Source organism: Belonocnema kinseyi, chromosome 8, assembly GCF_010883055.1.
Source record: "Belonocnema kinseyi isolate 2016_QV_RU_SX_M_011 chromosome 8, B_treatae_v1, whole genome shotgun sequence".
Lineage (NCBI taxonomy): Eukaryota > Metazoa > Arthropoda > Insecta > Hymenoptera > Cynipidae > Belonocnema > Belonocnema kinseyi.
In genome coordinates this window covers 81170687-81197151 of record NC_046664.1, presented here as the reverse complement: position 1 = coordinate 81197151, position 26465 = coordinate 81170687, and the positions used below count along the sequence as shown (strand labels likewise).

Here is a 26465-nt window from a genome sequence, read left to right as displayed (position 1 = left end):
GGGATTTTTTTAAACAAAATTGTGACTCTGGTATGAAACGGAAAATTTTCGAAAAGAGATATTGATTTGAAACAGGAAATACAATAATTAAAAATAAAAATATTGAAATATAAAAATAAAATATATATATATATATATAAAAATAGAAACTAAAATGATCCTTTGGGATTGAAAATTCATCTTTTTTGGGAGATTCATATTTTTTTCTTGATTAAAAATTCATCTTCAAAGTGTCTTCTGAAAAGTTTTTCTTTTCATATTAAAAAATAAACTATTTGGTTGAAAATGTATAGTTTTTTTGTTTAAAATGATTTTTTAAATTTAAAATTTAACTAGTCGAAAAGAAATATGATTCTGATTTGAAATAACGAATTTTTAAAAAGAATTATAATATTGAATTCGCTCAGAGAATTTTCCAGGAGAACTACAATTTTGACTTGAAAAAGGGGATTTTTTTAAACAAAATTGTGACTCTGTTATGAAACGGAAAATTTTCGAACAGAAATATTGATTTGAAACAGGAGATACAATAATTAAAAATTAAAGCATTGAAATAAAAAAATAGAAATTTAAATTACAGTTACACAACATAAAAATTAAACTAATTTTATAATTTTGTGATAAACTTACTTTTAGTTTGAAAATTAATTTTTTATTTTGTTATAATTTTGAGTTCTATTATTAAAATTTTCCAAGAGAATTATGATTTGGGCTTGAAACCGGGAATCTGTTGGTTCAGCGAATTTTCCAAAAGAATTCTAATTCTGTCTTGGAAGATGAGATTTTCGAACAAAATTAAAAATCTGACTATCAAATTTAAGTATAATTCCCAGAACCGGAAAATAAAAAATTAATCCGGAATAAAGCCGTGAAAGGACCGAAAATTAAAAATAATCCTTCGGGTAGACACTATGAAAAAGAAGCGAATCTAAGTTTTCACTAATAAATTCATATTCTTCAAGCTTGCAGTGAACAACAAAGAACAGTCGGTGTAAAATTTATTAATATTATTACCGCAATCTTAGTCTCTTTGACACAGCTTCATACAGTGGTAATTTAGAAATTAGATTCTTAAGCAATGCATATTTTATTCTTAGACGCTAGAATTTGCAAATTTTATTTACACCTGATTTATATTTTATTTCATTTAATTACTACTAGTTTTTTATTATTAATAATAATCGTAATTTTTTTTCTAATCAGGAATGACCTTTAATTATTCTTCATGAGACAAACTAGGCTAGAAGCAGGGCCTAAAATGTAAAACTATTATGTTTTCGTTTAAAAATTTATCCTTTTTGGTTGAAAATTTTATTATTTGATTTGAAAATTTTATTATTCTCTCAAAAAGTCATCGTTTTTGTTTAAATATTCAACAGTTTTGTTAAAAATTTCTCTTTATAGATTCAAAATTCATATCCGTTGATAGAAATTTATTAAGTTTTTTTTGCTGATTAAAAATGAATTTCTTTTTGTTGGTTGATTAAATTATTTTTTGAAAATTTAGCATTTTTCGGCGAATTTAACTCTTTCTTTTGTATTCCAGATTAAAATCTTATTTAGTTAAAATATTAGCCTGTTACATTTTTTTTTTAATCTTTGTTTTTAGTCAAAAATAATTTTTTTAACTTAAAATTTAACCATTAAAGATTATTCTTTTTTTTTTAAGAATTGAACATTCTTGAAAATATGTATTTTTTCGGCGAATTCAACTGTTTATTTATTTTAAAATTAAAATCTCCTTTTGCTGAAATATCAACCTATTACAATTTTCATTACGAGTTTCTTTCTTTCTTCGAATATAATTTTGCAACTTAAAAATAACTATTTCATTTTTGATTGAAAAATTATCTTTTTTAGTTGAAAATTCATGTATTCGTTTGAAAATTTGTCTTTTTTATTTGAAAATTTTATTATCTTCTTCAAACTTCGTTTTTTTAAAGAATATTTTGCACTTAAAATTGTGCATTTCCATTTTTTGTTAAAAATGTATGTTTTTCAGTTAAAATTTCAACTATAACATTTTTTTTAGAATTAATATATTTTTGTGAAAATTTATTAAGTTTTTGGTTGATTTTTTTTAGATGAAAATTCAAGTTTTGTTTTCAAAATTCGTATTTTTGTTATGATTTTACTTTTTAGCCGAAAATTTTTTGTATTTTCATTTTTTGTTTAAAAATCAATTATTTTGTTGATATTTTTTTTTTTTTTTTTTGTAAATTCGTCATTTTTTCTATCAAAATTCGTTTTTTTTTTGTTGCCAATTCATTTGTTTTCATAGCAAGTGTAGCTATTTTATTTTTGGTTAAAAAGTTTTTTTTTCTTCAAAATTCAATTATTTATTTTAAAATGAAGTCCTTTGTTTAAAATTTGTCTTATTGAGTTGAAAATTCTACCATTTTGTTCAAACTTCGTTTTTTTTTAAATATTTTTAACTGAAAATTTTTCTTTTGTCATTTTTTGTTGAAAACATATGTTGAAATTTCAACTACAACATTTTTCTTGAACAATTAATATATTTTTGTGAAAATTCTTTTTTGTTTGTAAATTAATTTTGTTTTAAAGCAAGGTCTATTCTATTTTTAATTAAAAATGTATTTTTTTTTATTCAAAATTCAACTATTTGATTAAAAATTTACATTTTTGGTTGAAAATATGGAATTTTAGGTGAAAATTCAACATTTTTTTCAAAACTTGTATTTAAAAAAAAAAATTAATCATCAATTTTATATTTCTATTTCTTTTTTTGAAAATTTGTGTTTTTTAGTTAAAATTTTAACTACCTATTATATTCTTAGTCGAGAATTCACCCATTTTTGTGAAAAATCGTTATTTTTTTATTGAAAATTAATTTTTTAACCGCAAATGTAACTGTTATATTTTTTGCTCAAAATTGATCTTTTTCAGTTGAGAATTAATTTATTTCGTTAAACTATTTCATGTTCCATTAAAAATTCGTCTTTTCAGTCGAAAAATCGACGTTTTTGTAGAAAATTAATCTTTTTTGTTGAAAATTCGTATTTTTTGGTTGAATATTATATTTTTTTAAGATTCGGATTTTTTTGAAGAAAATTAATCTTTTATATTCAAAATTCTTTTTTTCCAACATTTATGTTTTTCATTAGCAAGTTCTATGCCATTTTTAGTTAAAAATTTCTTGCTTTTTATTCAAAATTCATTTATCAGGTCAAAAATTAAATTTTTGTTTGAAAATTGGTCTTTTAGAGGAAAATTCAACTATTTTGTTCAAAATTCAAATTTTTTCGAAGAAAATTAAACTTATTCAAAATTTGTTTTTTTTTACATTTATTTATTGTATTAGCAAGTTCGATGCCATTTTAAATTACAAATTTATGGTTTTTAGATAATATTTTAACTATCTATTAATTTTTTCTTTGAAAATTCACCTATTTTTGTGATTTTTTGTCGTTTTTGGTTGGAAATTTATTTTTTTATACTTCAAATGTAACTATTTTATTCTTGGTTGAAAATTTACCTTTTTAGTTTAAAATTCATCTTTTATTAAATGAAAATTCGACTTTTTTGGTAGATAATTTATCTTTTTTAATAAAAATTCGTCTTTTTTATTTGAAAATTAATTTTGTTTACCTGCAAATGTAACTATTTCATGATTCGGTGAAAATGTATTTTATTTTTAGTTGAAAATTCAACCAATTTGTTTAAAGTTGTCTTCTCACTACAAAATTAATCTTCTTATTTGAAAATTCATCTTTTATGATTAAAAATCCAATATCTTTACTTTAGATTTCAGGAATTTGAAGCGTTTGAAATTGAATTTAATATATTACCCACACTAATTTTATTTAAAAGAATTTATTCCCCTATTTTTATGAAAAATATCCGTACATATTTCCCCTTTCAGAAAAATTTTTTAAACATTTTAGGCCCTGACTAAAATACGAGCAGCACTTTTGCAATTTATTTTTAGTCTGCATGACAATTAAATTCAAAACTTAAATCCCTTTTTTTCTGGAATATGGAAGACTCAATATTTTGTGAAATTTTAGGATGATGTGGTGAACAAGGATATCATAAAGTATGTGCTTAATCTTATTGCTTTGGAATCAGAGAAAGGGGATGATTTAATTACTGCCGTTTCTTCCCTATCTTCGTTGGAAACATGCATAGGAGACAAATTCCCAGCCATTTATTATGCGCTTGCGAAGGCTCATTCAAAACTCTTTAGGTATTTTGAATTTTTATTATTTTATTAGGCTTTTTTGGTGCTGATTTAAAAACTAAATCGTTTTTTTTCTAAAAGTTCTATCCAATTTTGCACAAATTTCTCAAAGAAAAATTCGAATAGTTTTTTTTTTAAATTCAGAAAATTTTGAAAAAATTGAAAAAATAATTCAAAATTTTAAACAAAATGTAGATTTTGCAGATACAAAAAAAAAATTTAGAGTATAACAAAATTGAAAATGATTTTTTATTGTGAAAAATTAATTTTAAGAGTATATGTCAAATATTTCCAAAATTGCCGAAAAATAGTCCGGAGGATTTGAAGGCGATTTATTTCATTTTGTAGGATTTTTAAAAAAAAAATTCGAACATTTTTAAAAGACATTTAGAAATCTTAAAAAAGAAATTAAAAAGTATTTTAAAAATTGTTAAAACTCCTTTTTTTTAAAGAAAATATAAAATTTTAAAGACTTTGAAATTTTTCAAGGATTTTAAAATGTGTCAAAGCCATACAGAAATTCGCTTGAGATTCCTGGGAAAATTGTAAGTGATTTTTTATTTTGAAAATTTAATTTGTAGAGAATATTTAAAAAGATGCCGCCCTAAATTGTCAAAAAATAATCTGGAAGATTTTAGGGCAATTATTTTTATTTTGCAGGATTTTCTTATGGGGAAATTCGAAAAGTTTTTAAAACATTCAGAAATTTAAAAAAATATATATCAAGAATAGTTTAAAATTTAACAAATAATTTAAATTTGAAAGATATCAAAAAATGTTTAGAAAACGTAGATTTTGCAGGTATCGAATAAAGAGTTTAAAATCTTTTCAAGAATTTTAATAGTTAATAATAAAATTTTGTTAAGAACAAATAAATTTTCTAAAAATTTTACGAAAAATTTAAAAAAGGAATCCTAAAGTTTTAAAGGATTTTTAGGATTTTGAAAATTTGATTAATTTTCGTAAATAAATACAAAATTTGTATATGATTTCGAAAAAATTTTAAACAAAATGTCGATTTCTGAAGAGTTTAAAATAAAATTTTAAAGTTTTTTAAAAATTGAACAATTATTTATTTTACAAGACAAATCTGAATCTTTTGAAAATTAAAATAATTTATTAAAAACCCTCAAATTATTAAAATTTCACAGATTTAAAATTAATTGAAACTTGAAATGATTGAAAATAAATTCAAATAAAAGGTAGATTTTTGCAGATTTTGAACAAAAAAGTTGGAAACTTTTTAAGAATTCTGAAAGTTAATAAGAGTCTTTTAAGAATAAACCAATTTTTTTAGAACTTCTAGGAAAATTGGAAATGATTTTTTATATTGAAAAATTAATGTTAACAGAATATTTCAAAACATTTTCAAGATTTTCAAAAAAGTAATCTGGACGATTTAAAGAAATTTTTGTTCAATTTTGTAGGAATTGTTTAAGGAAAAATTTCAAAGTATATTTAGAAATTCTAAAAAAAATTCAAAAATAATTTAAAATCTGTAAAGATATCAAATAATTTACAACAAAATGTTGATTTTTGCAGATTTCGAACAAAAAATGTAGAACCTTTTTTAAAAATGGGGAAAATGAATTTAAAAAATTTGAGACGAAACAGACTTTCTTAAAATTCCTAGAAAAATCGAAAATGATTTATTATTTTGAAAAAATTAATTTGATGAGTATTTTTCAAAACATTTCAAAACTTTCGAATATTTTTAAAAGACATTGAGAATTTGTGAAAAAATTTTGAAATGTTTCAAAGCAATAAAATATTCTCAAGATTCCTGAGGAATTTTCAAGTGATTTTCTGTTTTGAGAATTAATTTAGAGAATATTTAAAAATATTTAAAGAAGTGCCCAAAATTGTCAAAATATAATATGGAAGATTTTAAAGCAATTTTGTTTAATTTTGCAGGATTTTTAAAATAAAATATGAAACAATTTTTAAAATATTCATAAATTTTGAAAAATATTTCAAGAATAATTTAAAATTTGGAAAGATATCCAAAAATTTTCAACAAAATATAAATTTTCCAAATATCGAACAAAAAATTTAGAATCTAGTTAAGAATTTTCAAAGTCAATAATATTTTGTTAAGAGTAGCAAAATTTTCTTAAAATTGCTAGGAAAATTGAAAACGATTTTTTATTTTGAAAAATTAATTTTAAGATTATATTCAATATGAAATGTTAAATCTAATGTTTATTTTAAATAGACAATTATAAATAACAATTTTTAAACTATTTGAAACTTGCTTGTTTTGAAAAATTAATTTCAAGGGAATATTTGAAAATAATTCAAAACCTTTCCAAATTTTCAAAAAATTATCTGGTAGATTTGAGGGCAATTTTTTTAATTTTAGATTTTTGAAAAAAATTTCAATATTAATTAAATTTTGAAAAGATTTCAAATTAAACAATAATGGATGAAATAAAATTGAAAAAATTTCGGAATTTTACTAATTTCGCCAAATTGAAATTTCAGGAATATGCAGTTGCAGAAATTTACTTTTTTCTGGAATAGAAATTCTCTAGTTTTATTTTCTTTTGGCAATATTCGTTTTTGGAAAATTTCAGTTTCGTTAATGATTTTTTCGTTCATTTAATACATCCCTATTTTTCTTTTTTATATGTTTTAGTTTAGTATAAATTTAGGTGGTTAAAATTTTTTTTAATTTAATTTTTATACATGCACCCTATCATTATAATTTTTCGAAATTTTTGGAATGACCTATATAGAAAAATGTCTGCAGAAAAGAGATACTAAAATATTGATCTATTGCAGATTTGAACTAGCCGACGAAGCTGTAAAAAAGGGATTTGCATTTTTAAATAGTGACAAAGAACTGAAGGAATATTACTTTCCTGGAACCAAAACTGTTCTGCCGGAGTCCACAAAAAAAGGCTTATTGGTACTTTTACTTTTTCATGCTTTTTTATGTTCTAATCTTTCTTTTCTAGAATGAAAATACTCTAATTTAAATTAATTTTTTCATTAGGAAGTTTTAATGCAGCTAAAGGAAGAGTGTTCAGGTTGGCATCGACCAGATGCAATTTGCAGCAGTCAAAATTGTCAAAATTTTACTCAAGTGCACTCGATTCCAAATCGAAATATATTTTTTAGGTAATTTTTTCTTCCTTTTTATTATCTTTAAATATATTTTATGCTAGACATCGCACGCTTTTTTTTTATTCGATTAGTTTTTTTTTCCTTTTTAAAGAATTCTTCTTTTTCTTACTGTTTTTAAGAAACTTTCCCATTTTCTCGTTTTTTCCACTTAAATGAGAAAAGAATTATTAGAACCCGGTGAGAAAATTTAAATACTTATTCTTGAACATTCATTATTTTTAATTGCAATTATATATTTTAATATTATATAATATATTAATATATAATATTATATTTTTGGTTCAGAAATGATCGCGTTTGGTTTAAAAATTTACTATTTGGTTGAAAATTCATTATTTAGTTGAAAATTAATTTTTTGAACTGAGAATTTAACTATTCCATTTTTGGTTGAAAATTGATAGTTATTAGTTGAAAGTTGAATTTTACTTTTGTTAAAAATTTGTCTTTCTTAATTGAAAATGCATATATTTGGTTGAAATTTCATATTTAGGGTAGAAAATTTATTTATTGTTTATTAGGTTGAAAATTATACTCTTTTTTTTTTAATTCGTTTTTTTTTGTGTTAAACTTAATTTTTTGAGTTAAAAATTTAACTATTCCATTTTTAGATGGAAATTGATCTTTTCCTATTTAAAATTTCTACTTCCTGGTTGAAATTTGAACTACTTTGTCAAACATTTATTTTATTGGTCTGAAATTTAATTATTTTCTTGCAAATGCGTTTTTTTGTTGTTGTTTGAAAATTACTTTTTTTAGTTGAAAATTTAACTATTCTATTTTTGCTTAAAAATCCATTGTTTTTAGTTTAAAATTTCACTATTAAATTTTTTATTAAAAATTCATTTTATTGGTTTAATTTGTCTGAAAATGAAATTTTTTAACGGAAAATTTAACTATTCCATTTTTGGTTTGAAATTGATATTTTTTTTTATTTTAAAGTTAAATTACTTTGTTTAAAAAACACCTTATTGGTTGATGATTTAACTAACTTGTTGAATTTTTGTTTTTTTTTGTTTGAAAATTAATTCTTTTAACTAAAAATTTAATTATTAAATTTTTAAATGGAAATTGATCTTTTTTTATTTGAAAATTCAGCAATTTTATTAAAATTTGAATAAAACTTATTTAAAATCAATTATTCTTGTTGAAGACTTCTAGTTGTTGAAAATTAACTTTTTTAACTGAAAATTGAACTATTTTATTGTTATTAAAAATTTGTCTTTCCTAATTGAAAATGCATATATTTGGTTGAAATTTTATTTTTTCTTGTAGAAAATTTATTAGGGTTTATCAGGTTAAAAATTAAAATCTTTGCAAAAAAAATTCGTTTTTTTTGTGGAAATTAATTGTTTGAACTAAAAATTTAACTATTCCATTTTTAGATTGAAATTTATCTTTTTTTATTTGAAAATTCTATTGCTTTGTTTAAATTTGAACTACTTTGTTAAAAATTAACTTTATTGGTTTAAGATGTAACTACTTTAAAAATTTTTTTTTCTTATTAAAAATTAATTTTCTTAACTAAAAATTTAATTATTCAATTTTTAGATGGAAATTCATCTTTTTTTAGTTGAGAATTCAAAAAATTTGTTGAAATTTGAACAAACTTATTTAAAATTAATTCTTCTGTTTGAAGACTTCTGATTGTTTAAAATTAACTTTTTTAATTGAATATTTTTGGTTAAAATTTCATTTTTTCTTGTAGAAAATTTATACGGATTTTTTTTAGGTTAAAAATCTATTTTTTGATGAAAATTAATCTTTTGCTATTTGAACATTCTACTGCTTGGTTGAAATTTGAACTACTTTGTTAAACATTTATTTTGTTGGTCTAAAATTTAATTATTTGTTTGAAAATTCGTTTTTTTATAAAATCGTTTTAAATAAAAATTTAACAATTCCATTTTTGGTTGAAAATTATTTTTTTTTAGTTTAAAATTCCACTATTAAATTTTTCATTGAAAATAAATCTTATTGTTTAAAAATTTATATTTTTGGTTGAAAATTCCAATATTTCAGTTAAATATTTATCATTTTAGTGGAAAAGTCTTCAGCTGAAAATTAATTTTTATTGCGACAAACGTAATTATTACAGATTCCAGTTTCTGTTGAAAATTCTTTTTTTTTAGTTAAAAATTGAACTATTTGGTTGATTATTTGTCTTCTTTAATTGAGCAATCAAGTGTTTCGTTAAAAATTCCTGTAATTTATTGAAAAATTGTATTTTGTAGTAGAAAATTAATTTTCTTGTTCGAAAATAAGTCACGTTGTTTAAAAATTTATTTTTTTGGTTGAATATTTCAGTATTTTAGGAAAAAGTGCATCTTTTTGTTGCTTAAAATTTAAAGATTTTAATTAAAGATTAATTACTTTAATTTATAATTCATTACTTTGGTTGAAAATTAATTTTTCAAACTAAAAATGTAACTATTCCATTTTATGTTGAAAATTCTTCTCTTTTTTTTAGTTTAAAATTGAACTATTTAGTTGAGTATTCTTCTTCTTTAATTGAAAAATCAAGTGTTTCGTTAAAAATTCGTGTAATTTGTTGAAAAATTGTGTTGTTAAAAATTAATATTTTTAGTCGAAAATTCCAGTATTTTAGTTAAATATTCATTATTTTAGTCAAGGTTCTTCAGTTTGGTTTGTTTGAAAATAAATCTTATTATTTAAAAATTTATATTTTTGATTGGAAATTCCAATATTCACGTAAAATATTTATCATTTTAATGGAGCATTCTTCAGTTAAGTTGAATTTTTTTTTTACGACAATGTAATTATTACAGATTCCAGTTTCTGTTGTAAATTGTTTTTTTTTTTTTTTCAGTTAAAAATTGAACTATTTGCTTGAGTGTTTGTCTTTAATTGAAAATTCGAGTATTTCCTAAAAAAATTATATTTTGTTTAACATTTTTTTTTAAGAAAATAAGTCTTATTGTTTAAAAAATGATTTTTTTAGTTGAAATTTCCAGTTTTTTAGTTAAATATTCATAATTTTAGTTGAAAATTCTTCAGTTAGGTTCAAAATTAATTATTTTGTTTAAATAAAAATGTAACTATTCCAGTTTCTATTGAAAATTATTTTTCTTTTAGTTATAAATTCAACTATTCGGTTGAATATTTTTCTCCTTTTAAATTGAAAATTCAAGTATTTCCTTAAATATTCATATATTTTGTTGAAAAGTCATCTTTGTTTTCTAAAATTAATATTCTTTTTTTTTTTAATAAATCTTGTTTGAAAATGTATCTTTTTATTTTATTGTTTAGTATTAGTATCTTAGTATTTTAGTTAAATATTCATAATTTTAGTTAAAAATTCTTCAGTTAGGTTGAAAATTAATTTTTTTACCACAAAATGTAACTATTCCAGTTTCTGTTGAAAATTGTTTTTTTCTAAGTCAAAATTGAACTATTTGGTTGAATATTTGTCTTCTTTAATTGAAAATTCAAGTATTTCGTTAAAAATTCCTGTAATTTGTTGTAAAATTGTATTATTTGATGGAAAATGAATCTTTTGGTTTGAAAATTAATCTTATTGTTAAAAATTTTATCTTTTCGGTTGAAAATTCCAGTATTCCAGTTAAATATTTATCATTTTAGTGGAAAATTCTTCAGTTACGTTGAAAATTAATTTTTTTCACGACAAATGTAATTATTCCAGTTTCTGTTGAAATTTTTTTTTTTAATTCAAAATTAAACTATTTGGTTGAATATTTGTCTTCTTTAATTGAAAGATCAAGTATTTCGTAACAAAAATTCGTATTTTGCTTAAAAATTGTATTTTTTGAAAGAAAATTAATTTTTTTTTTGTAAATAAGTCTTACTGTTTAAAAATTTATTTTTCTGCTTAAAAATTCCAGTATTCTAGTTAAATATTCATCATTTTAGTTAAAAATTCTTCAGTTAGGTTGAAATATCTTTTTTTTCTTGTTCAAAATTGAATTATTTTGTTGAATATTATTTGTCTTCTTTAATTGAAAATTCAAGTATTTCGTTAAAAATTCCTGTAATTTGTTGTAAAATTGTGTTTTTTCTTACAAAATAAATCTTTTTGTTTGAAAATAAACCTTATTGTTTAAAAATTTATCTTTTTGGTTGAAAATTCTTAAGTTATATTGAAAAATTTTTTTTACTACAAATGTAACTATTCCAGTTTCTGTTGAAAGTTCTTTTTTTGTGCTAAAAATTGAACTGTTTGATTGTATTTTGTTGAAAAATTGTTTTTTTTTCAGAGAAAATTAATCTATTTGTTTAAAAATTCATCTTCTTGGTTGATTATTACAGTAGTCCATTTAAATATCCACCATTTTAGTTGAAAATTAATTGGTAAGTTTAAAAATTAATATTTTAAACCAAAAATGTAACTTTTTCATTTTCTGTTGAACTACTTTGTTAAAAATTTACTTTATTGGTTAAGATTTACCTACTATTAAAATTTTTTTTGTTATCCAGAATTAATTTTCTGAGCTAACAATTTAATTATTCAATTTTTAGATAGAAATTCATCTTTTTTTAGTTGAGAATTCAAAAAATTTGTTGAAAATTTAACTCCTTTTTCTTGTCCAAAATTGAACTATTTTCTTGAATATTAGTTACTTTTCTACAATTAAATATTCATTATTTGATTTTTAAAAATTCACCTTTTCGGTTTAAAATTCAACTATTGAAAAAACTTGACCAGGAAAAAATCGAGAAATAACCGGGATTTTGAAATCGTCCGACGAATCGCCACTCTGAAAATACGCAATTATTCGCTAAATAATTTTTATTTACAAAAAATAAAATAAAAACTCTTTATAATTGTATTATAGTGACCCTACTTTTACTGGAATGGTAAGAGTTACTTGCAACAACTGCTCGCATCCGTGCAAAGTCAATTACCACCAAGTTTGTTGGAAAACTATAAAAGAACAATTATCGCCTGTTGAAAAAATATCTGATAAGGTAAGAATAATTTTTTTTTTAATGAGAATACAGGCCTCACGAACCAGTCCCTATATTGTGAAAATGATACAGTGGATTTTTCTAATGGTGTTTTCTGTTGTTGTTTTTTTTTCATCGAATCATTTTCATTAATTATGCTACTTTGAGACCATTTTTTTTTAATTTTTCAAAATTTACAAATTTGTTAGGTAAACTAAATTTTGACAGGATGTGAAAAAAAGTTCTTAAAATTCATGGGAAATTTTTAAATGACTGTTTTGTTAGGAATTTCAAGAGACAGTAAAAACAAAATCACAAAGCATTTTGAATTATTTACTGAAATTTTTTAAAAAGTGTTTAAAAGATTTTAAAGCAAAAGTTTGCAATTCTGCAAAAAAAATTTAAATAATTTTTTATTTCCGAAATTTAATTTGAATACATTAGTTAAAAATATTTTAGAATATTTAAAGAATAGTCAAAGAAGAATCGGACAGATTTTAAGGCAATTCTGTAAATTTTGCAGAATAAATAAAAAATTTGACAAGATTAAAAAAAAATTTCTTATATTTGTGTGAAAATTTTAAATAATTTTTTACGTTGAAGAATTTAAAAGAATTTTGAAAGTTTTCAAGAGAATAAATAAATTTTGAGAAAAATTCGTGACGGTTAAATATATTTTCAGGAATTTAAGACATTTTAAATATATTACAAATATTTTAAAACTCGAAAATTTGCCGAAAATAATTAATAAATTATTAATTAATGATTAAATTGTTTAAATATTTGTGGGAATTTAATCATTCGTTTGTTTTACAAGTCGGTCTTGAAGTCGGTGAATTTTAATTTCGGTTATTTTTATATTCGGGATTTTATTTGTTGTCAATTATAAATCTTGTTATTTTATATTTGGAAAATTTGTTGTTTTTTTTCGTTATTTGTTATTTCAGGTTTATAATTATTTTTTAATTATCTTGAATTCTTTGACATATTTTAGGGTATTTATAAAAATTCCGCCAAATTTTTAATAAATTTCAATCATTTGAAGGAATTTTCAAGATTTCAGGTTGTTCTTATAACTTCTAAGGCATCTTCAGGAGTTTTTAATTAAAATTATTTTTCTGAAAATTCGTCCTTTTGATTTAAAAGTTCATCTTTTTTCGTAAAAATATTGCATCTTTCTTTGGTAAAAATGCAAATTGCTTTTTTTTTAAATTCAACTATTTCATAGAAAATTTACTTTTTGTTTAAAATTCGTATTTTTGTGTTGAAAAGTCAATTGAAATCTTCAATGAAAATTCGACTCTTTTTTTGAAAATTTGTCTTTTTTGTTTCAAAATTCACTTGTTTTAGTAGAATTATCATGTTTCTTGAATAAAAATGTCACTGCTCGGTTGAAAAGTTCTGTTAAAAATTGAAATTTTTCGTAGGAAATTTACTTTTTGTTTTAATTTAATATTTTGGTTTTAAAAAAAGAACTGAAATCCTTTCTGGATAAAAATTCAACTTAAAAAAAAATAATTTGTTTTAGTACAAATTTCATCTTTCTTAGATAAAAATTTAACTATATCGTAGAAAACTTAACTATTTTGTTAAAAATACATATTTTTGGTTGAAAAAAAAACTTTTGTATTACAAATTCAAATTTTTTCGTAGAAATTTATTTTTTGTTACAAAATTCATATTTTAATCTTGAAAAGTCAACTGAATCCTTTTTTGTATCAAAAATCAACTACTGTTTGAAATTTTTTTTTAATAAAAATTCATCTTTTTTATGAAAGTGCAAATTTTTTGTTAAAAATTATTATTCTGTACTTTATTATTCAACTATTTTGTTTTAAAGATTTGGTTTTAATCACTTTGCTAAGAAAAAATTGAAAATTTTACAAAAAATGTAATTAACAATTCAACTATTTAAGTAAAAGTTAAACATTTTTTGGTTTAAAATAATTTTTTTTTCTAAAAGTATAATTACTATTAGATTTATTTAGGATATACCTTTTTTTATTTAAAAATTCTCATGTTTTGTGAGGAAAAAACAATTTTCTTGTTTTGAAATTTCATTTTTGTTGGGCAAAAATGCATCAGTTTCATGGAAAATAAATTTTTTGCTAAATAATTTTTTTATTTGAAAATTAAATTCGTCTTTTAGATTGAAGGTTCAACAATTTAGAAAAACTTTTATATCTTTCTTGAGTGAAAAATCTTCATTTGTTGAAAATTCATCATTTTCGTTAAAAACAATTGTATACCTTTTTTATAAACGAGTATGTTAAAAATTTATTTATTTTATGGAAGAACCGTCTTTTATAGTAGAAAAGATATTTTTTGTTTAAAATAAATTAATAAATATGAAAAAATTTAATTTGTGTCTGAAATACTGCTTTACTTCGGAAAATTTTATAGACTTTCAAGCGATTTTGTAATATTATCACTGATGTCATTTCAAATAAAAAACGTTATTTTTTATGTAAAATGTTAAAATTCATTTTAAAAAAACATTAATGTTAAACATTTTTTTTTAATTAAATTTTTTCTGACCGTCACTTCTTACCAATTTTTGAAAAATAATTTTATTTTAGTAAATGATGGCTTATTTTTTCCGGGAAGACATTCTCTACAACTCTACTGTTTCCAAATTTAAAAAGAACTAAATAATTTTAAAATGTAATTATTTCTTTAAAAAAAAATGATAAAAATGCAATTTTTTTTCAAAATTTGGTAAAAAGCGTCGGTCAGAAAAAAGTAAATTGCAAAAAACATGGTTAAAAATAAAATTATTTTTTGTAAATTTTAACATTGGCCATAAAAAATTATTTTTTTCAGATATCTGACTTTTGGCATGACAACTACCTTAAATCCCAATAAATTACTGAAATCGATAAAAAAATTCTTTGTAATCTTTTAAAGTAACCTAAATTTGTTAAAATCCTTTAAATTCCTTTGAATTTTGTAAAGCTCTTGAAAATGCCCAGAAATTTGGAGAAAAAAAACTTCAAAATATTTCAAATTTTTTTATAATTTTATCAAGATCTATTAAATTACAACTTTAAAATTAAAAAAAAACCATTGAATCAAGTAGGATAGAGTAAATTTAGAGAAATTCAAGTGAATTAAAAAATTCAAGAGTATCAACACAATTCCAAAGAATTTGGGAAAAATAAAAAATTTTCCAAATATTTTTTACAATTGATTTGTAATTTCCCCCTGAATTCTCTCTTATTTATACTTAATTCTTTTGAATTCTTCTAAATTCACTCAATTTTACCAAAAAAAATTAATTTTTCCATATTTTTTAATGATTTTCAATTCACTTGATTGCTTTTTAAATTGAGGTTGAGTTTTTTTATGAATTTCTTCTATTTCTTCCCATTTCTTTTAAATTTCTCTAAATTCACTTAAAATTGATTGTAATCATTCCAATTTTTTCGATTCCTAAATTATCCCAATTCATTTGAATTCTTTTGAATTTAACTTGAATTTTTTTGCAGTCATTAGTCATGTCAAGTGTTAGAACGCAGTAAAGTTTCAAAGATTTGAAGAGATTTAAAGTTTTTGGGAATTCGACCTGAATTCTATTAAATTCTTTGAAATTTTCTTGATTATTTTTTAATTTACTTGAATTCTTCTGAATTCACTAAATTTTTTATTTAATTGTTTTGAAATTCATTTTATTTTTTTAATTCACCTTGAATTTTTATGAATCTCATCGAATTTTTGTCTTTTATCTTAAATTTCTCTAAATTCATTTCAATTTACGGAATTCAATGGATTTTTTAAATTTATTTTTCACCATTTTTTCCAATTCATTTGAATTCTTTATAATTTAACTTGAATTATTCTGAAGTTTTCTGTCAGGCCTGAGATTATTTAAATCTCAACTACTCTTTAAGTTTATTATTTATCGTTTTTTCAGGACGTAATAGGATTTGAGTGTTTTACGCCTAATTGTGAAAACGAAACTACGCCCAGTGTTATTATTAAGATAGAAGTAATTGGAGAAAATGCAGAAGTCAAGACAGTTATTGAAGGGCCAGCAGCTCTTATTCAGCCCCCAAAACCACCTCCCATCGCCAAAGGAGCCATTCGCAAACAAGTATTTTTATTTTTTAAACAGATTTTTATTTTTTATTTTTAAATTCTTTAATTTGTCGCTTATTATTATAATATTATAAATATCAGGGAATTTTTTCGAGAGTTTTTTTTAAATTGCAACATCAAATTGAAGAACATTTGTAAAAGTAGCTTTATATTACTGTATTTAAATATTTTGTTGGAAATTCTTTTTATTTTCAATTAATTTTTTAAACTCCAAATTTAAATATTCTAGTTTTTGTTAAAAATTGGTTCTTTTACAGAGAAAATTAATTTTCTAGATTGAAAATTCAACAGTTTTTTTTTGGACATATTTTCTCTGTTGACTGAGAAATCTCTTTTTATTGAAGATTCAGGTCATATTTTTTTATTAAATTCAACTGTTTTTAATCAGAAATTGGTGGAAAAATTAGCATTTTATTGAAAATTCGTTTTTTCTTTGACTGAAGATGATTTATTTTATTTTTTTACTAAAAATTTAACTTCAGGTTAGAATTTTAACAATTTTTTAGAAATTTGTTTTCAGTCGAAAATTAATTTTTTTTTCTGAAAAGTTTAGTTTAACATTAATTTTTTACTTAAATTTTAAGTAAACAAACTTTTGGTTGGAAAATGATCTATTTTATTGAAAAATTCGTCTTTTCTGGTATAAATTAATCTTCTTGGTTGAAAATTTATCTTTTTACTTAAAAGTTTAATTATTATAGTTAAACTTTTTTTTTGAAAATCAGTTTTTTTTAGTGCCAAATTTTTTTTTACTGAGAATGTAACTATTTGAATTGAATATTCCATCATTTTAGTTAAAAATTCATTTCTGGGGTTGTACTTTTTTTTGAAACTTTAAATATTTTGTTAACATTTTTTTTCAGTCGAAAATTAATTGTTTTCAACTGAAAATTTTAGTGTAACATTATTTTTTATTCAAATTTTAAGCAACTTTAATTATTGTAGTTAAAGATTAATTATTTTAGTTGAAAAATCATCAGTTTGTAAGTTTCGACATTTTTTTTTTTTAAATTAGTTTTTTTTTAGTGAAAAATATTCTTTTGCTGAAAATGTAACTATTTGAATTGAATATTCCATTGTTTTAGTTAAAAATTCATTTTTTTGGCTGTACATTTTTTTTAAACTGACTGACAACTTGACTTTTCAATTTTTGTTTGATAATGTATCTTTTTTTGAATTAAAAATACATGTATTTTGTTAAAAATTCATGTTTTTTGTTGAAAAGTCGTCTTTTTTTTGTACAAAATTAATCTTTGTATTAGAAAAATTCATCTTTCTGTTTAAAAGGTCATTTTTTTGTTGTTAAAAATGCATCTGTTTAGTTTCAATTTTATATATTTGAGTTGAATATTCCATCATTTTAGTTGAAAATTTAGCTCTTTTGGTTGAAAAATATTATTTTTAATATAATTTCGACTATTGCCTTAAAAATTTGTCTTTTATAATTGAACTATTTCCTTTGTGGTTGAAAAATTATATTTTTTGGTTGAAAATTCAACTATATTATTAAAAATTGGTTTAGTTTAAAATTCATCTATTCCAGTTGAAGATTCTTCGTCATTTTAGTTGAAAATTGATCTTTTACTTTCAAAACTCAACTATGCTAGTTGAAGATTAATTATTTTAGTTAAAAAATTCATCGTTTTTTAAATTTTATTTTTTTTTAAATTCAAAATTAAACTAATTAGTTGAAAATTTGTCTTTTTAAGTTTAAAATTTAAAAAAAATCTTAATTTTAGTTGAGAATTCGTCTTTTTCGTTTAAAATTCAACTAAACAAGTTCAAGATTCATTATTTTATTTGAATATTTATCAGTTTGGTTAAAAACTATTTTTTAAAACTATTTTAGTTCAAACTGCAGCTATTTGGTTCAATTTTTATTTTTTTTAAATTAAATTAGTTCATTTAAAATTCATGTATTTTAATGAAAAGTCGTCTTTTTTGGTAGGAAATTAATCTTTGTATTTGAAAAATTCATTTGAGCAAAAGGTAAACTCTTTTGTTAACAATTCATCTCGTTTAAAATTGTTCTATTTCAGGTGACTGTTCCATAATTTCAGTTGAAAATTCAGTTCATTAGCTGAAAATTATTTTTTTTTTAATAAATTCGAATATTTGGTTAAAAATTGGTCTTTTTTAATGGAAAATTGAACTATTTCGTTGAAAATTGCTCTTTTAGGTTAAAAACTCAACTATTCTAGTTAAAGATAATTATTTTAATTTAAAAATTAATCTTTTTTTTTAATTGATCTTTTAAATTGAAAATTCAACTGTTTAGTTCAAAATTTATCTTTTCAAGTTGAAAATTCAAATATTTCCTTGAAGATAAAGATTCATCATTTTAGTTGAAAATTCGTATTTTTTTAAATTCGATTATACAAGTTGAATATTCCATATTTTAGTTAAAAATTTATTAGTTTGATTAAGAATTTTTTTTAACTTTAAATTTAACTATTCCATTTTTGGATTAAAATTGATATTTTTAGTTCAAAATTGAAGTATTTATTAGAAAATAAATTTTCTTGTTTAAAAATTCAAGTATTTCATGGTGAAAAATTAATTTTTTCAACTGAAAATTGAACTATTTCCTTTATGGTTGAAAACTGATATTTTTTGGTTGAAAATTCAACTATATTATTGAACATTCGTCCTTTTTAGTTGAAAATTCAACTATTTTGTTAAAATTCATGGAATTTGTTAAAATTTATGTTTTTTTTTTTAATGAAAATTTGTCTTTTTTTTAATTCAACTACAAAAGTTGAAGGTTCCATATTTTAGTTGAAAATTTATCAGTTTGATTAAGAATTTTTTTTTAACTGGAAATTTAACTATTCCATTTTTGGATTAAAATTGACACTTTTAGTTCAAAATTCAAGTATTTATTTGAAAATTGATCTTTTTGTTTAAAAATTCAAGTATTTTTTGGTGAAAAATTAATTTTTTCAACTGTAAGTTGAACTATTTCCTTTATAGTTGAAAACTGATATTTTTTGGTTGAAAATTCAACTGTATTATTGAACATTCGTCTTTTTTAGTTGAAAATTCAACTATTTTGTTCAAAATTCATGGAATTTGTTAAAATTCATGTTTTTTTTAAATGAAAATTTGTCTTTTTTTAATTCAACTACAAAAGTTGAAGATTCCATATTTTAGTTGAAAATTTATCAGTTTTATTAAGAATTTTTTTTTAACTGGAAATTTAACTATTCCATTTTTGGATTAAAATTGAAACTTTTAGTTCAAAATTCAAGTATTTATTTGAAAATTGATCTTTTGTTTAAAAATTTTAGTATTTTTTGGTGAAAAATTAATTTTTTCAACTGTAAGCTGAACTATTTCCTTTATGGTTAAAAACTGATATTTTTTGGCTGAAAATTCAACTATATTATTGAAAATTCGTCTTTTTTAGTTGAAAATTCAACTATTTTGTTGAAAATTCATGGAATTTGTTAAAATTCCTCCTTTTAGTTTAAAATTCATGTTTTTTTTTTAAAATGAAAAATCGTCTTTTTTTTTTTAATTCAACTACAAAAGTTGACGATTCCATGTTTTAGTTGAAAATGCTTTAGTTTGATTAAGAATGATTTTTTTTAAACTGGAAATTTAACTATTTAACTTTTGAATAAAAATTGACATTTTTAGTTTGAAAATTTATCTTTTTGTTTAAAAATTCAAGTATTTTTTGGTGAAAAATTAATTTTTATAACCGAAAATTAAACTTTTTCGTTGAAAATTCGCAGAATTGGTTGAAATTCCTCTTTTCAGTTTAAAATTCATGTTTTTTAAAATGAAAATTCGTCTTTTTTGGTAGGAAAATAATTTTTTTGTTTATAAAGCCATCTTTCTGATTAAAAGTTAAACTCTTTCGTTAAAAATTCAATAGTTTTAAAATTCTTCTATCTCAAGTGAATATTTCATTATTTTAGTTGAAAATACATCTTTTTGGCAAAAAATTTGTTCTTGCTTTTGGTGAAAAATTAATTTTTGTTAAGTAAAACTTTAACTACCTATTCCATTTTGGTTAAAAATGGATATTCTTCAGTTCAAAATTCAAATATTCAGTAGAAAATTGGTCTTTTTTAAATTCAAAATTCATATATTTGGTTGAAAAATCATCTTTTTGATTAAAAATTAATGTATTTGGTAGAAAATTCCTCGATTTGGTTATAAATTTATCTATCTTTTTGAAAACGCAATATTTTACTTGACATTTTAGGAATTTGAAGCCGTTTAAATGGAATTAAATGTTCATTAAAAATTTCATTTTTTTTCAAAATCATAGACTTCAGAGACAAACTCAAGAAATTATTAATTATTTTTATAGTTTAGAGTACCTTTTAGTATAATTTTGACGAAGCCTTCTAAATTAAACATAATTTAATTGAAAATTTTATCATTTTGCTTGAATATTAATTTCTCCAACTGAAAAATTAACTGTTACATTTTTTATTGAAAATTGAATTTTTCTGGTTCAAAATTCAACTCTTTAATTTGAAATTCCCATATTTTGTTAAAAAACGATTTTTGTTTATGTTTGTAGAAAATGCTCTTTTTTTTAATTTAATACCCTTGCTTAAAAATTCTTCTTTTCGGTTAAAATTTCCAGTATTACAGTTCTATATTTTTCATTTTAGTTGAAAAGGAAATAAAATTACTTGGTTGAAAGTTAATTTTTTGTTGTAGATTCATTATTTTAATTAAAAATTCATTTACAAATGTCGATGAAAAGGAATTTTCGTGCAAAAATGTAACTATTTTGTTTAAAATAGGTTTCTTTTTTGGTTGAAAACTAATTTCTTTAACTGAAAATTTCAGTGTCTGGTTTTTGTTGAAAATCAATCTTGTTCAAAATTCAACAATTCGGTTGAAAGTTGTCTTTGTTAATTGATAAATTCAACTAGTTCATTGAAAATCCACATATATTTTTTTTTAAATCAAGCTTTTTTTTCTATGAAAAATTATATCTAAAAAAAAACCTGAAATCGTCAAAGAGTTTTTTCTTCTGGATTTGAGTAGAGGTTGAAAAACCGATTTCTCAATTTTATCTCTTGTAAATTTTTAGACCCAGCAACCCAAAGAAAAGAGGCGTTTCGAGAAACCTAAGAGGCCACCCACCGTTCCACATCAAACGCCGCACCCCAAGGAACCTAGTATCGAAAAGTAAGAAATATTTCAGATTTACAAAACCAAATATTTTATTTAAATCCTATTTAATATTAATTTTATTTTATATTAAGTTTATACTAATTTATTTGAAAAAAATATTTAATTTTTCACCCTTTTTTCAGAGACTACATTGGGGAACAAATATTGTCCCTCGTAGCTCTTCGAGAAAATAATTTTGGTATCTCTCCAGAACATGATGTAAGTTTTTAATGTATAATCTATTTTCGACAAAAATCATTTTAAGTATTTAAAATCATTTAAGATTTAAATACTCTAAATATAATAAAAATCTGAGGTATTTTAATAATTATATGAATTAGGGTAGGCCGAAAAAAGTTTTTTTTTTCTGAAATGGCTCATATAGAAATTGTTTCTTTTGTTGGCAAAATATGCCTTGAATTTTGGTAGAATTTAAAAAAATATTGCGCTAGCTTGGTTTCAATTTTAATCATAGTGCAACTTTAAAAATTGAAAACTAAACAAAATTGTTAACAATTTTTAATTCCATGAATATGTATTCAAAATTTTATTTTTTTTCTGGACTTTCTTTGAAAATTATAAAAATTATTTTGAAAATATTATCTTTCTTAGTTGAAAGTGATCTATTTTTTGAAAACAATTTTTTCAGTCTGATAATTCAACTGTCTCCAAAAAAAATCGCCTTTTTGGCTTGAAAATTCCGTTATTTTGTTGAAACGTTCTCTTTTTTCGTAAAAAAATTTATCTTTTTTTTCAGAATTCGTCTTTTTTTTATAGAAAATTCGACTTTTCGCTTAGAAATTCAACTATTTGGTTCAAGTTCCACGGTTTCGTTAAACATTTTCCTTTCAGGATAGGAAATTCATCCTTTTAAATATAAAATTCCTCTTACATGGAAAAAGTCATCTTTTTTCATTGAAAATTAATCTTTTTGGTTGAAAATTAACTTTTTTTTTTGGAAAATTTAACTGTCTTCTAAAAAATTGAATTTTTTTTACTAATTCAAGGATTTTCTCAAAAATGCAACTGGTTTTGGTTAAGCTTACTATTTTTTATTTGAAATTTCCACCATTTGGTTGAAACTTTTATTATTTTATCAACAAATTAGTTCTTTTTGATAAAAATGCAACAGTTTTATTGAAATTTCCTCTTTTTAGATAAAAAATTAGTTCTGCTGGATTAAAAAATTCTTCTTTCTTGGTTAAAAACTAACATTTTTGTAAAATATTTAACTGTCTTCTACAAAATTCGTCTTTATTCTTGAAATTTCAACTATTTGGTTGAAAATTCCACTATTTTGCTTCAAAGTCATATTTTTTGGTAAAAAAATTAACTACATTGCTGAACATTCGTCTTTTTGGATAGAAAATTCATCCTTATGAATTAAAAATTAATTTTTGTGGATTGCAAATTAACCGGTTTGTTGAAAATAATTTAACTTTATTGAAGAAAAATTGTTCTCTTGCTTGAAAAATCAACCATTTGGTTAAAGTTTATTCTTTTTTATTGAAAATTCGACCATTTGGTTGAAAATTCAATTATTTTGTTCAAAATTTTTTATTTTTTGATGAAAATTTTAACTATTTTGTTGAGCATTCGACTTTTTGAATAGTAAATTCGTCTTTTGGCTTAAAAATTCAACTATTTGGTTCAAGTTTATTATTATTTTTTTTTAAACTTCCACCATTTGGTTGAAAATTGTATTATTTTATTAAAAAGTGCGTTTTTTAGCAAAAATTCAAATTTTTTGTTAATTTTTCGTATATTTGGATAGAAAATTAGTCCTTCTGGATTAAAAAACTCATTTTTCTTAGTTAAAAACTAACTTTGTTAAATATTCCACTGTCTTCTATAAAATTCGTATTTTTTCTTGAAAATTCAACTATTTGGTTGCCAATGCAAACATTTTGTTAAAAACAATTTGAAAAAAATTGTAATTCGACGATTTCATTGAAATTTAACCTGTTTTTGCTTGAGGTTTAATCTCCTTTATTTGAAATTTAAACTGTTTGATTGAAAATTCCACTATTTTGTTTAAAATTCATATTTTTTGGTAAAAAAATTAACTGTTTTGTTGAAAATTCGTCTTGTTTAATTGAAAATTCATCCTTATGGATTGAAAATTAACATGTTTGTTGAAAATTCGTCTTTTTAGATAAAAAATTCGTTGAAAATTCAACTTCATTATAGAAAATTCCTCTTTTTGTTTGAAATTCCACTATTTGCTTAAAAAGTCATCTTTCTTCGTGGAAAATGATAATTTTTTTTGAAAATTGAAATTTTTTTGTTAATAATTTAACAGTATTTAAAAAAATTCGACTTTTTTGCTTGAAAAATCAACAATTTGGTTGAAATTGAATATTTTTGACTGGAAATTCGACCGATAGGTTGAAAATTCAAATTTCTTAAAAAGCTCTCTTTATTTGGTAAAAATTGTATCTGTTTTGTTGAGCATTCGTATTTTTGGATAAAAAATTCGCCATTGTCGATTAAAAATTCTCCTTTTTTGCTTGGAAAGTCAACTATTTGGTTGAAATTTAATCTTTTTGATTGAAAATTCCAACATTTGGTTAAAAATTCAAATTATTTTGTTAAAATTTGCATTTTTTTGTTTTTTGTTTTAATTCAACTATCCATGCTGATAATTCCACTGCTTCCAAAAAATCCGTATTTTTCTTGAAAATTAAAATATTTAGTTATAAAGGCAACTGTTTGGAAATTCGTTTTTTTTTTAAGATAGTTCATCCTGATTGACTGAGAATTAATTTTTCTTGGTTGAAAAAAAAATTTTTTGTTAAAGATTTAACTGTTTTCTTCTACAAAATCGTGGTTTTCCTTGAAAATTAAACTATTTGGTTGAAAATTCATTTTTCGGCATTGAAAATTATATCTTATTAAAAAATAAACATTTCAAGTTGACAATTTAATTATATTTTAGAAAACTCGCCTTTTTAGTAACCTCTTTTTTTATATAAAAACGAAAATCTTTCTTGGAAATTTATATTTTTGGGTGACTAATTCATTCTTATGGATTGAAAATTAATTATTCTGGGTAAAAAATTAATTTTTTTTGTTGAAAATTCAACTATTTTCTAAAAAATTCGTGTTTGTCCTTGAAAATTAAACTATTTGGTTAAAAATTCATTTTTCTGCGTTGAAAATAATTTTTTTTAATGAAATTTTAAAATTGGCGATTCAACTGTTTTTGAGATTTGCCTTTTTAGATTGAAAATTCAATAATTTTGTGAAAAAGTCTTTTTTTTAAGAATTCTACTGTTTTGTCGAATATTCGTATTTTTAATAGAAAATTCGTCCTTATGGATTGAAAATTCGTTTTTCTTGTTTTTAAATGAACTTTTTTGTTAAAAATTCAACTTTCTTCTAAAAAAAAACGTTGCCTTTTTGCTTTTAAATTAAAATATTTGGTCAAAAATATTTTAAAAGCATTCAAATTTAACTGTTTGGTCAAAAATTCATCTTTCTTGGTTTAGAATTAACTTTTTGTTGATAATTGAATTGTTTAAATAAAAATAATCTTTTTGACATGCAAATTCAACGATTTGTTTAAAAATTTAATTTTTTTGGTTAAGTTAATTCTTTTTTTTTTGTTTGTTTGAAAATTCAATTATTTTATGCAAAGGTCTTTTTTTGTAACAATTTCTACTGTTTTGTTAAAAATTAGTATTTTTTCACCGAAAAATCGTCCTTATGGATTGAAAATTTATTTGTCTTGGTTGTAAATTAACTTTTTTTTATTGAAAATTAAACTATTTGCTTTATATTATATTCAATATTTGTAAATATTTGATCAATACAATTTTGCAAAAAGTTGGTTTTATAATTTTAAAAGCCAAAAGGAAGACTTTTCTGATGAACAATTTTAGAAAAAAATAAAGCCTTCTTTTTGAACTAGTTTGATATGAATATTTGATTATGTACTTTATTTTTTCAGTGGAGACCAGACAGAGAAATGTACGGTAATTTGAATTTGACAGCGATAGGCGATGCATTTCCAGATCCAGATTTTTCGAGCTCAGAACCTGAGATTGCTCAAATTGAGAGCTTCACTTTCTCGTTAGTATTTTCGAATTTCTCCTCTTTTCTCTTTAAATATACGGTATTTGAAAATACGATTCTTCGTCTTCTATCTAAAAAATTATTCTATTAAAAAGTAGAATATGCTATCGCGAATAGTGAGTTTTTTTTAATTGCAAAATTATTTACATATATAATATATTTATTGTAGAACGTTATTTTTCGGGTTGAAAATCCACCTATTTTATCGAAGAATTGTCTTTTTGACTTGAAAAATCAGCAAATTTTTGGGCACTTTTTTCCTTTCTGAAAAATATTTTTCCTGGAAATTCAAACTTTTTGTTGCATTAAACTGTTATCGAATAAAAATTGAAATCTTTTTTTGTTAAAAATTAAATTAGGTGGTTCAAATTTGAAACAGTGTATTAAAATTTTTATTATCGGTTAAAGATTCTTCTCTTTAGTTGAAAATTTGTCTTTTTGCAGTTTAAAATGAATTTTTTTGACTAAAGAATTAACTACTTTATTTTTTGGTAAAAATTGATCTCTTTTTTTTTAATTGACTAATTTCTTGAAGATTCGTCCTTTTCTGTTGAGTTAAAATTGAAATTAAATATTGTTTGGTTGCAAAAACAACTATTTGTTTAAAGAATAACTTCTATGTTAAACTTTTTTTTTTAATTTATCTCTATTTGAAAATTGAACTTTTATGCTGAAAAATTGTTTTTTTTGGTTAAAATTTAACTTTCTTATGAAAATTCAACTTATCGATTAAAAAATTCGTCTTTTTGGCTTGAGAATTCAACTATTTGGTTGAAATTTTTTTTTGTTTGTTGAGAATTCAACTATTTTGACAAAAATTCATCTTTTTTGATTAAAAATTAAATTTTTTGATGAAAATTCAGCTTTTCGAATTAAGAATACAACTGTTTTT

The 26465-nt window shown here is 21.5% G+C and overlaps 1 protein-coding gene across 3 annotated transcripts in view; it reads left to right on the top strand.

Annotated features, from left to right (window-relative positions):
• Positions 1-26465, top strand: part of LOC117178314 — a 131610-nt gene that overhangs the window by 15586 nt on the left and 89559 nt on the right. For all 3 annotated transcript variants that reach the window (XM_033369695.1, XM_033369694.1, XM_033369696.1), the window contains exons 4-11: positions 4029-4207; positions 6986-7112; positions 7200-7324; positions 12142-12274; positions 16167-16346; positions 21414-21511; positions 21640-21715; positions 25449-25570. In XM_033369695.1, the coding sequence (XP_033225586.1) occupies positions 4029-4207; positions 6986-7112; positions 7200-7324; positions 12142-12274; positions 16167-16346; positions 21414-21511; positions 21640-21715; positions 25449-25570 (1040 nt within the window). The remainder of the gene's footprint in view (positions 1-4028; positions 4208-6985; positions 7113-7199; positions 7325-12141; positions 12275-16166; positions 16347-21413; positions 21512-21639; positions 21716-25448; positions 25571-26465) is intronic.